Source organism: Neomonachus schauinslandi, chromosome 4, assembly GCF_002201575.2.
Source record: "Neomonachus schauinslandi chromosome 4, ASM220157v2, whole genome shotgun sequence".
In the NCBI taxonomy this organism is placed as follows: domain Eukaryota; kingdom Metazoa; phylum Chordata; class Mammalia; order Carnivora; family Phocidae; genus Neomonachus; species Neomonachus schauinslandi.
The window spans coordinates 158,112,760-158,125,806 of record NC_058406.1 but is presented as its reverse complement, the minus strand read 5'-3'; the positions used below and the strand labels follow the sequence as shown (position 1 = coordinate 158,125,806).

The 13,047-nt window shown below is 38.5% G+C and overlaps 1 protein-coding gene across 3 annotated transcripts in view; it reads left to right on the top strand.

The window, feature by feature from the left end:
- Positions 1-13,047, top strand: part of RSPO2 (R-spondin 2) — a 158,783-nt gene that overhangs the window by 110,363 nt on the left and 35,373 nt on the right. For 2 of the 3 annotated variants that reach the window (XM_021688578.1, XM_021688577.1), the window contains exon 4: positions 901-1,089. In XM_021688578.1, coding sequence (XP_021544253.1) covers positions 901-1,089 — 189 coding nt within the window. The remainder of the gene's footprint in view (positions 1-900; positions 1,090-13,047) is intronic. The other variant, XM_021688579.1, reaches the window with a different exon arrangement.

The window sequence follows — 13,047 nt, the reverse complement described above, 5'->3', positions numbered from 1 at the left end:
CTCTTAAAAAATCCTTAAATATAAAAAATTACAAATAGAGTCCTACACACTTCCCTGAATAAAAATCTTAAACAGCTTTGAAAAATCTCAGAGTAACCACGTTGCCTGCTGAGATCAGAAATGCTAAAATACTGTGTGTGGATTCCAGGCCCGAGTCCTTATCTGCTAGGGCATTTTAATAGTGAATTTGGTGAGGAGGTTTAACTTTGCATATTTTTATCCTTTTATTATCTACCTCAGGGGTTTGGAGGATAGCTGACATTTCTACCATATGAATTTACAAAAGGAGATGCTAAAAGCTTTTACATATAAACATTTTCAAATATCTGACTGTATCTGATTATAGTGAGATAGAGCACCAATTTAGGGAATGAGAAATACATACAGTGGTTTTTAGATACCTATTGAAAGAATTGAGATAACCAGAAAATGCAAAATAAGCTCCCTGTCCTTTTCTCTAAGTACTGACTTCCAAAATAAAACTAACATACTTGTGAATTACTATGGGGCATTCAGAATTAACACGTAAAATTATGTCTTCTGTCATTGTTTGAAAAGAGGATCTTTTTCTGTAGGTTTTAGCTGTTGAATCTTTTAAAGAGTATATATTTCTGTGTCTTTAGAATGGACCAATAGCAGTCCTTCAAAAAATGAACTAAGACAAATACAAAGTAATAGTTTTTAAATTACTTATGTGGTAGTTGCTTATTGTAGATGAAAGTAACTCTATGGTTCAAAGTTGAAGCATCCAAAAGGGGAATACAGGTCTTTGTGGGCTGTACAACCTAATTTATCTGAAGGGGGGGGGAGTGGGGAAACAGAGCTATATAAATTTGATGGCAGCGGGGCAAATGGAGACCAAGGTGTTACCTGTGTTTGTATTTTTTTTTTCTTTATTAGAAGGATGTGAAGTCGGTCATTGGAGTGAATGGGGAACTTGTAGCAGAAATAATCGCACATGTGGATTTAAATGGGGTCTGGAAACCAGAACACGGCAAATTGTTAAAAAGCCAGCAAAGGATACGATACCATGTCCAACCATCGCCGAATCCAGGAGATGTAAGATGGCCATGAGGCATTGTCCAGGAGGTGAGTTTAGAGAATTCCTGTCCTGCGTGGGCTGTGTGCTTTCTGAATTCTCCTCCCCCCCAGAGCATCCATCCACAAAGGAAACCTAGTAATATCATCAGTGACAGGGTAAAATTTCACACTGTACTCACTTTAGAGACAAATGCTTAAATTGTGAAGAATATAAAGTATTTCATTTTCAAGATGCCTCGAGAATGATTTAGAAGAGTGCATGGCAAATGAACTTTCTAAAATGAGATTTCTAGAAGAGAGAGAGAGAGAGTGTGTGTGTGTGTTGCTGATGTACCATAAAAGTGGGTTCTTAGGAAATCAGGCCTTTGCAGATGTTTCTCTGAGGGAAGTGGCCAACTTTCAGTTGAGAAGAGTTTAGATTAGAAAGGTTTATGAAATCTGTAAAATCATCTGCATCGTTACTAGTTGAAGATGACAACTTAAAATAAACTTGCCCAAACACTGGGAGGAATAAATGTTGTCTTAATGTTACCACAATTAGCCGGTTCCCTTTGTTTTGATAATAATTTGTAGAAAACAGCTACTGGATTGTGTGTGTTTATTCATGTCTTTGTAGTAATTGTGCTGATTTGCAGTAATTATTCTGTAATAACAGGATTCGGCCCATTTACAAATTAGGAGAAGCGAACATAGCTCAGGTATTGGAGGAAGCCAAGTCAGGGTGGGGAAATGCAGTTTTTAGCGTTGTCGCTGTGGTTCTGAAAGCATCATCGCTTGCTCTCATTTTAACACTAACGGATGCTATGTTGCCAGAGATGAAGTGGGGATTTTTCTAGTGCACAAAATAGAAAAGCAAAAAAGAAAGTGGTGTTTGGAAAATTGCCCTTGAAAATAATCAAAACGTTTGTTTGCCTTCATTCTCACTGTTGGTGCATAGCTTTCCAGCTCTGTGGCTGTAGCCCAGAAAGAGAATATATATCTGCTTAAATGGGTTTATATTCCTATCGGGCTTCCACATAGGGATGTCTGTGATCCATGGAGGAAGACAAAGCTTTTAAGACTTGAAGACTCCGGTTGGCTTTTGAGAACTATTAGATCCAGATTCAGAAGCTACTATGAGGAAGGCAGCTTTCCCTCTTGAATTAGTTTTGCTTTTCTTTGCCGGGTCTTTGAAACAAAGTTTTTTTGGGTCTGCTTTTCACTAACAAGGATGGTTTTGTTCAGTTAAACTGAGTATTTTTCAGTCAAAATAAAAGAAAATATTTTCTTACAAAACTAATAAGCCACTTCTTGGATAGCTGAGAGCATTTAACCTGCAACCTTGTGCCTAAAAACAAACCTGATGTATTCAGGTATTGGAAATAAAGACTTTCTTTGTTGTATATTGTTTATGTAACTACCCCCCACCATTCCTCTTCCAGCAATGTGGTCCCCCAATTGTGGTTTACGTTAATAGCAAAAATTAACCCGAAAATGCTCCTATAACAAACATGCTTATGTGTAACAAGAACCAGCACGTTCCTCTCCCCTCCAAAATTATTTTGACCTAGCTCCGGTCTTGCTGGAGAATTTTGTAGATAACAGCAACATTGTTAACCTCTAATGTTTATTGCATTTTTATATATTTTTTGCTTCCAGCAACAGTATACTATCTTCATAGAAGACATAACCTGATACTGTCAGCGTTGAAATTATGTCAAAACAAATGTTTGTGTGTCATCTGCTAATATCTTTTTGACAAGTGAACCAGTAATGAACTCTGATTTAGCTCATATTTAGGTTGTACCAAATGTTATTTACTAGGAGAGAGCAGCTATCACTCTAATCCCTGTATCTACATTTTCAGTTGAATAAATATTTATATAACCTTTAAAGTTAGTAGGTTAAAAGGTGAATTAGAATTTGTTGATTGGTTTATGTTTTGTAAAAAGAAAACAAGTAGAATTGTTGATAGAAATGGAAAGTTACTCTCCAATAAAAACTTCTGTTTACAGGAAAGGAAAAGTAGAAAATTAATTTTGGAACTTGAGCACCAATTGATAAAATTGGCATAACTTCCAGTGGAGTATCCCACCTTGCCTCAGGTGAGAGAGGGAAAAGTTCCTTTCTTCCATAGGTCATGGTGATTAATGGAAGAATGGAGAAGAAAACCACTTTAACCCATTTTTACATCTTGACTTGATTTCAATGATCTGCTTTGACAAACCATGCAAAAATGTAGTCGTAATCAGGTTGGGAATACAGGCATTTTTCGGATCTTTTCAACTTATGTATGGATTTCTCTCCTGTTGGAGCCAATCTTAACCTGATTGCACACAAATGCAGCCTTAACCTCCTTCACACTAAAGCACTAGCACATTAAAATCAGCTGCTTTTGATTACTGGAAGGCATGAGTTAGAGGTCAGAGAAATGGAATAGTCACTAAGTGTATAAGATATTACACTGAAATCTATTAAAAACAAGACAATAAATGGCTATAAGATAAAAAAACAACAGTATAATATTTTAGCTTATTTTTTTCTTAATTATTGCCTGCTTATTTGCTTTTTCAAAAAAGAATATCTGGCAATATCTTAAGTCATGGATTGATTTACACTTGAAGTTACTCAGTGTTCATTCCCTAACTTTTCTTCTTGATTAGTTATTTTTCTTTTATTTCTGATGATCTACTTGCAGAGTTTTTTGGGCTTTTCTGACACTCATTCTGGTCTGGCGATCATGAGATCTGGGTCTCTGCACCCTGTCAACTCATTAATTCTGTGACCCTTGGCAAGTCACTTAACCTCTCTTGGCCTCTATTTCCTCATTTTGTAAATTGAGGGTATGGGGGGGGGTGGTGAATTTCTAAGATCCAGTCCAATTCTAAAATCCAATGATTCTAAGACGAATTGCCAAAAGATACTGGCAAGTTTTGTGGTTGTCACATCAGCCCGAGAGCGTTGTTCATGACAAAAGGACTGAATGCTTTTCCAGTAGCTGTACTGTGCATTTGCCAAGCCTTTCGCATGTGGCAGCTTTTCACCCTCATCCTGCCACCTCACAGGTAGTCAACCCTCACAGACTAAGCAAGACTCCTTAAATCGGCCTGTGACCTGTGGTTTAGCCACAAAGATGGTAAGAGGCTAGAGAAAGAAAAAAGAGGGGATCATGAAAGACTGTGATAAAAGGAGGCAAACAGTGAAAAAGAACAAGGAGTGTAGGAAACCAGGGCACAAAAGAAAGGACTACTTACACACGAAGATGGTGCTCCTTGCCCATACCTGTCTTGCACTACCCTCATTCCCACTTGAGCACACTAATTAATGGAATTCATTCTGGAAGGATTAATTTATTCTGTTCGTATATAACCTGGAGGTTCAAACGGGAGGGGTTTCTAGTCTGGACCATGTTGTACATTAGATAATCTAATAATAGAAAAATATAAACATGCCATTATATTTAAATGACAAAGGGAAGAACAAAATCATGGTGCTGAGGCATGGAGTCAGAAGATGTTCATGTGCAGAGGGAATTGTCATTTGGGTAACTGGAATCTTCAGGATTGGCCAACATATTCTGTCCCATGTGTATGGCAGTGCTTGTTTTTTAAGGTCCTATGACAACTAAATTTATCAGATATTATTGAGCACTGCTATGTACTAATCACTGGTCTAGGCATGATACTACTCAGTCTCTACAGAACTTTTTCTAGTGGGAATCATGACAATAAAGAAGTAAGTGGGGGAATTCATAATTTCATGTGGAGATGGAGACTGGCAAGAAACATAAAGCAGGATAACCTAGTAAAAGATTGAGATGGGAGTGTATTATTTTATGTAGGGTATTCGGAGAGATTGAGGGAGTAACATTTGATCAGAGATCTGAATGAAGGAGACCTTCTGAGGAGCTAAGGAAAGGTTTTTTTTTTAAGCTATTGACGCAATGGTTGTTTGTGAATGTCCTTGATTCTCCCAATTTACATTAGGGAAGAGGAAGGAACTGCAGTCTGGGGAGGCTCTGACTGGTCCAAGGCGATACATAGCAAGTTTCTAGTGTTAGGGCCAAGAGCAGAACCAGAACTTGCTGCCTAGGAAACCCAACTTGTTCCTTGTTCCTTATAATAAAAATCCAAGATAAAGCTAGGGTTGTCTATTAAAGAAGCCAACTTTAAACTGTTTCTCCCCCAACCCAGACACATCATCTTAATTTTGCTCTACAAATACTTAAAACAAAAACAAAAACCCTGGTGCCCTGACATTACCACCCCCTCCCAATATCTTCCAACTTGAAATAGTAAAACATAGCCTGAGGGTCATTTCATAAACACCAAAGTATTGAACCACTGGCTTTGCTTTGATTCAGCCGCTCTTACAAAGACCCTCTTCTTTAATTTTAGTGTCATTGGTCCTCATTTTGTTGGGGGGGGCGGGGAGTGTGACTTCCAGATTATTCTTTCCATCATTAGTGTTTTGGAGTCACCCTCTGGGCTAGCCCCTGAGGCTACCTTGGATTGAGTCACACTCACTCACCTCTGCCCCCTCATTCCCTGGCCTGCACAGCAGCTCTGGGGATCTGAGTCCCACCGCCCACATTTTGGGCTCTGTGCCCAGCATGGCTTTTCTCTTTCTGACCCAGTCAAGCAATCAGACTGATAGCGTAATTTAGGTGATGCTTTGACATACACTCTGATCGGTTTCTGTCTCTTTTGCTTGTGGTTGCCTCCACTCACCGGGCCACAGTTATTAGTAACATTAGCATGCAGTTCTTTCGGCCCTCGTCAGATTTTCTCAGATTTCAATTTGAAAATAACTCCTTCCTCTTACGAGACATTACTTGACCCTCATCTACTTTTTTTTTTTAAAGTGGCTTTTAACTTGATAACAAAAGAAGATATTATTTAGCAACTTAGAAACTTAATCTCTGCAAACATCTACTTTTTAAGAGGCAATAGTAAAAAGACCCCTCTAATCTTTGTTTTCTGTATATAAACTGACAGCAACATGTGGACTAGGTATTAGATAATACTAAAGATGGTTGTGGATCGTGATGGATTGAACTGAGAGCAGGAAATAAGCACATTTGCAGGAGGATAGGGTCAAGAAAATATGCTTTAGACATATGTTCTTTATTTCTCTATATTTTGTTTACATTTGAGTTGCAATTTATGTGGTCTGTTTTATACATGCCAGCCTTAAGAGTAATTTGGAAGAGAACGGATAAGAGAAAAACCTCTTCTAAAAATTTCAGAGTTGGCAGGAACATGGGTACTGGGGTTATTCTGTGAAGAAGAGAGCATCTAAAGAGGGGGTTCTTACTGCCTCTCTGCTCTGCTAAATAGCTGATGATTTGTGTTAGTCACTTTAAGCAGGTTGTACTATATTTCCCAGGTACTCTGGATACATGGCAGCTAATAGTAATGTTTATGGAGATTATAAACAGGGACGGTCACCCATAAGCAGCCACATTTTAAATGCCAATGTATACTTATTATATAAAATGGACACTTAACAAAGATCCACCTGTCTCATTAAATGTTTCTCTTAGTAGCTACAGTGTCCAAAATTCCTGCCTCAGTGGTCTGAACAATGAGCCTTTAGGCAATGTCTTGGGAAGTGGGCTCCCGCCCTCTTTGCCCCCTTGCCTATGCCTTTTTAATTTTTAAAATTTGTTTCCTGGAAAGTGGATAGGCATCATATAGAACCCGGAGCATCACCACCGGGACCTGTCGGTACTGGCGGCGTTTTTGTGTTTGTTGCTTTTTAGCAGTGATTTCTTTCAGATTTACTCATTCTCACATTTCAGAGGGCGTAAGGGTGTAAGGCAGGAGAGGGACAGAGAAGCGGGCTCTAATGCAGTATGCACTGGAGAAGAGGAAAATTTGTGAGGGCGAAACAAAGTACGGTCTTGGACATAGACCTAAAAATCTAAGGGTGTGCAAAGCACTGATGACTTGCAGTCTGAGGGAAGGGCTAGAGGGCCTGTTTCCCTGCCAGTTTCATTTTGAGCCTGTCTTGGTGCCAGCCTTGCTTGCCCGAGGGGCTGGGGAGCCAGCAAGTGAAAGGAGCCACACCTTTGTGCGACTCTCGACAGCTTCCCATCTGGGAGCTCTACTAGGGCTCATTTAATTACAGTCCAGAGCAACATGTCCTAGTCTCTTTTTATGGGTACTTGTAAAAAGGATTTCTCAACTACACATGCCACTGATGTTCTATGTGTAACAAGGCAAGGGCAGGAAAATTCCAAAGGGGCCTTTCTCTTATGAATTTGACACAGCAGTGAGCTACTCTGATCTTAATGTAAAATATATAAAGCATTTTTTACAACACTCTAAAATAAAAACAACTTTAATAGGACACACATGGTGTCAGTGGTTAAGATCCACCCCCCACCCCTTTCCAGGGGAGTTTTTTTTTCCCTTTTGAGATAAGAACTCTGAAGTATAAATCCCCTAATGGTTTCTTAGAACAACTTACTTTCCTCATCAGACACCTCGCTAGAATCTTTAAATGATGTTGATAAAGAGGGCGCAGGCGGTTTACTCATGGAGATTTCCTGTAAATACTTAGCCAGCTACTAGACTGACCTAGAGCTGTAGTTGCAGATATCGTCCAGGATCAGGAGGCAGAAAGAAAACATTTCAATGGAAATAATGACAGAGTTTTACTAAAACTCAGCATGACTCATGTTGTCATCATACAGAAGTGGTTAAGATGATAAAATTACTCTGTGCAGTAGAGTGGGGCAAAAAGGCTCAGGTGGCAAAAGTTATTACCATTAATTTAAACTAAAAATGTAAAGGCAGTAGGTTTTGCTTTACAATTGACCTGTTTATGTAATACTTGGACCTACTATTTCTGTGTGTCAGTATTATTTTCTTCTATTTGAGGACTTTGGAAACTAGGAATAAGATATTTGAACTTGTATAGTCAAGAGACATTTAATTGATGTTATGCCCTTACGTCCTCCATTAGTCAAAGGATTTAATAACAATGTAAAAGATATTTCATAAACAAAATTTAGACATCAGAACTAGGAAAAACTTATAATAGGAGCTCAGGACTAATAAAATAGACCATATGAATATATGTTGGTTGAAACAATTGAGCCAAAATTTTGACCTTGGGTTTCCTACCTAAGGCAAAGAGGAAAAGTTAGATATGGCTCTTTCTATCTTAATTTTAAATAAATGATTAATTATAAAATACAACATAATTTAATAATAGCTCCTAGGGGGAAAATCCGTTATCATATATATGTATATGCACATAACATACATACATAAACATATTAATATACATATATATGCATATGTGTGTATGTGAATGTATACATACATATATGTGTATATATATATATACATGCACATACATATACACAAACATGAATACCCATTCCAACTTCCAACACATGAAAGTATGTGTATGTGTGTAGGCAGGGTAGGACCTGCATCATAGAATTACTGATTCTTACAGGAAACATTTCAGTTCCACAGAGAGACAAACACTAAACAGATTTCTCAAATGAGGAATCACATCCAGAGTAATGAACGGTATGGTGGACAGTGTCTTTACCAATATCCGTATCCCCAGCATATGTTTTCAGAAGACAAAAGGCATCTTGGGAGTGTTTATTCCTCAACGTAAGCTGAAGACATAATTGCAAAAGTTGACTCTCTACTGGCCTGGGCAATATGAAATATGGAATCAGGATTTGTTGACTTATCAGTTATATTTGAGTACAATTGTCCAGTAGGTTCTTTTAGTAAATATTGAATACATTTAGAACTTCATGGTATCTAGAGAATCCAGAAAATGTGTATTTGTATTGAGGGTCAGTTACCCTTTGAACTTGTCAATAACTGTGGTGTCTTTTCTATATAGTAAGATGTCCTTAAGTAAGATCAGGAGTTGCAGGGGCACCTGGGTGGCTCAGTTGGTTAGGTGTTCTGACTTGGTTTTGGCGGGGGTCGTGATCTTGGGTTCCTGAGATCAAGCCCCAGTTCAGGCTTCTCACTCAGTGGGAGACTGCTCGAGATTCTGTCTCCCTCTCCCTCTGCCCCTCTCTCTGCTTGTGCATGCATGCTTGCTCGCTCGCTTGCACTCTCTCTCAAAAGTTAAAAAAAAAAATCAGGAATTGCGTATTTAGATGAGTTATTTATTTCCAGTGACTTATCTCAAACCTTGCACTAATATTTTTAATAGCCTTTTTTGTTTTTTGTTCTCTAAGGTTGGCCTTCAATTATTTTAATCTGTGAAAACTATTTGATATGAGAGAACCACATAGATTTTGAGTAAATGCTTACTAAGTGTAATTGACTTTATTAAAATATGTTGCAGGTATCTTCTGATTTCTCTTTTGAGCCTACTTCCCCAATATAAATCAGGTAGTAAGTCTGGGGCTGAGTTTCTAACCAACCCATGATTTTTCCATTGCCATGTCTGTAGGTTCATCAAATCAATTATTTAAACATCTATTAACTCCTATGTTCTAAAGAAATGGGCAGAGTGAGAGTGATACAAACAGAAGAGTTTATAGTCTCAAGGAAGAAGAAAATGCACATTACAAAATAACAAAAAAAAAAAGCAAGGTTGAATTTGTAAATATAGGCATTGTTATAGGCTCTGATACTATAGAAAATAGCATTTTTAGCTGTTGTGGCCCGGAAATGCTTCCTGAAGAACAACATTTACATTATATTTGGGGGGGATGGAAAACATGCTAAAAAAAAAAAAGATAATTTAAAAAAAAAAAAGATTTTTATTGATTTATTTGAAAGAGCAAGAGCATGGAGAGAGAGGGAGAAGCAGACTCCGTGCTGAGCAGAGAGCCTGATGTAAGGCTTGATCCCAAGACCCTGAGATCGTGACCTGAACCCAAGGCAGACGCTTAACTGACTGAGCCACCCACGCACCCCAAGGGAGGAGATCATTTTAGACTGAGAGAACATTGTGGGGAAAGATACAGATGCCAAAGGGTGCCTTCTGTGTCCCAGAGAGGGTGAGCAGAAGAACCTGGCTGTGGCTGAGTTTGTCAGGGACAGTTACAACAGCTCACAGCAAAAATATCAGTTGCATACTGATTGTGAAGTGCTTCTACAGAGAGGACAGGATTTTTCATTTTACCTAGTCCGCCATGGAGAGCCATAGGGCACTTGAGCTTGGAGGTATTTTAGCAGAATGCTGGTTGAAATGGAAGTGGCTGAGGTTGTGTTGGTGAGGTGGAAGGAAGTAGACTTCCCATCCCAAACCTGGGGCAGGGCATTCAGCAGAATCTGACTGTGGGAGAATTACCAGAGAATACTTACGGGTTCTAATGTTTATGCATTTTTCTGTTCTGCTTGCTTTTCTAAAGAGTGCAGGATTTGGTCTTGACTTGCAGTCCACTGTGATGCTTCTGTCTTTTTCTGCCAACTTTCTAAGCCAAGCTATTCCCCAGTTTGTATTAGTGCAGTCTATTTTTGTAAAATCTAAGCACATTTTGCATTCACCCTAACTGAACTATATTTACTTTCTAACTGCTACTTTCATTTGCCATTTACCAAGACCCTTGGATGTAGTATTCCCTATTTTCTAGCTTATGATTTTAACCTCCTGATGGATTTCCCTTACAAGCCAGCTCAAAGTACTCTGAAAATTTAAAGTATATCCATTAAAAATTATTCAAATCAAAGATGAGAATGTTCCTATGAGGCCCAATTTCAGTTGTATAATCTAAGGTGGTTTTATCTAGCATGTTGTTTACTAGCCACTGCGTGGTGTTGGGTTGAGAAGGATTCTGAGTTAAATTCTGGGTTCGGGGGAAACTGTATAGTTATCAATTTGTGGTGTTTACAGCATAGAAAACAGTGTATCATGTATTCTCCCTAATTCTAATCCTTTGATGATTCCTGCTCTTGGCTTTCTCCGGTCTTCCCTCCAACCCCCCCAACACACACTTGGATGTCTTTGACAAAAATTCATCTAGCTTCTATTTCATACCTGTAGTGATGGCAGAGGATTGTATATTGGGGGGGAGACAGCATGGAAAAATAGAGGAAAGAGTTTTAAATTTGATAAATCCTGGTTTTCATCACTTACTAATTGAATGACTTTGGTTAAGTTTATTTCCCAAAGCTTAGTCTTCTATGAAATGGGGATAATATGTTGCAGGATCATTGTAAGGAGTAAATCAGCACATATGAAATAGGTCTTCTTAATCTACATTTTGCTGTAGTTCTGTTAATTCTATATTTTCCATTCTTCCCATAGCTGGATTACTCTTGCCTCTTTACTTTCCTTTGATTTCTACCCATCTCATGGCTTCAGCTGTGAAATCATCTTCCCTTTGTGCCCCAATCCCACCAATTTGGCTATTGATAGTCATCTTTCCCTAGATGTCTTGCTGGCATGTCAAACCAAGCGTAGCTAAAACATTCCTTGCTGTCTTTCCAAAATCTAATTTCTCCTGGGATGGCTATCCTTCCTAAAGGCACCTCTAGCCTCCCAGTTACCCAGGCTCTCCGCCCTATGTTTGTGACTCTTCTTTACATTCAGACAGATTAGTACCCAGATCTTTCCTCAACTACCTGAAAGTATGCAAACTTAAGACATTTACTTAATCACTCTAAGCTTTAGCATCTATATTATGGGGATAATAGCAGATGCCTGCCTCATATGATTGTAATGAGGATTAAATAACATTTAAAATAGTCAAGGCTCAGAAAATGTGGATTGTTATTTGCTTTTTTTTTTTTTTTTTTTTAAACATCTACCCAGCTCTGTTTCTCCATTGTCTGTTCATCTTTATTTCTGTGGTCTCCACTTGAAGCCTTTTTATTTATGTAGAAGATTGCAATAGACTTTTGTGGGCAGAGAGGGTATAGGTTAATTTATATTCCAGCTAATAACAGCTGTGGCAGCACATGCTAAGCTGAACTTGTTTCTCATTTACGGTCCAATCTAGCTGGTAAGATGGAAACATTGAATTCTAAAAATGGCTAGGACAGCCATTGAGTGTCCTGATGAGCACAGGACTTAGTACAGAGCAAGCCCCCAGTGTTGAAAAGGATGAAGTTTGCAGGATGACTTGGACAGGTTAATGCTGGCTGAGGAGGTGCGACTTCAGAATATAGACCTGGAATCATGGGAGGATTTGAATAAGTAAAAATGAGTTCAGGGTGAAGGGGGAAGATAGGATGAGCAAAAGTGTGACAAAATGGGATGTGCATAGGCTACCCTTTATATAAACATGGGGAATCTGTTGAAACAACACCTGTATTAGGAAGCAAACAGGAAAAATTGGGGCAAAAGGTGTAGAAATAAGGAGAAGGAATGAGCTCAGCAGATACTTCAGAATCAGGAAGAGTGGGTTGCCACATTAAGCCTCATGGATTGACCAGTGCCAGAAGAATTTGAGACAGACTAAAAAATTATCACAGGGAGAGGAAACCTCTGCCCATTCACGGTGATTCGTTTATAAACTGCAAGTTGAGTAATTGAGTATTCAAAAAGAAATGAAACACTGGGTATCACATCTGATACATAGTTTTTAACAACTGACCTCCAGAGTGATAAAGTAATGAGCCCAAAGTTAGGAACATGGGTACAGATGTTTAACAAATTCAGTGATGTGTGTTGCCTCACTGTACCTAAAGATGTTTTTGCTTTGGAAATTCAATTTCTTAAACCCATTTGTAATAGTAATTTAATCTTGCGGAAACTTATAGAAGGGAAGGAAGCGCTAGACCTAGATTCAAGAGTGGTCACACTCGGTTCCTTGCAGGAAAAAATGGTGTGGGTTGACCCTTAACAATGCAGGGGTTAAGGGCTCTGACCCTCCACACAGTCAAAACTCCATGTTTAACCTCGGACCCCCTAAAAAACGTAACTACCAGTAGCCTACTGGTGACTGAAGGCCTTACTGATAGCATAGTTGATTAACACATATTTTGTATGTTAAATGTATTCTATACTGTATTTTTACAACAAAGTAAGCTCCAGAAAAGAAAATGTTAATAAGAAAATCATAAGGATGAGAAAATACATTTA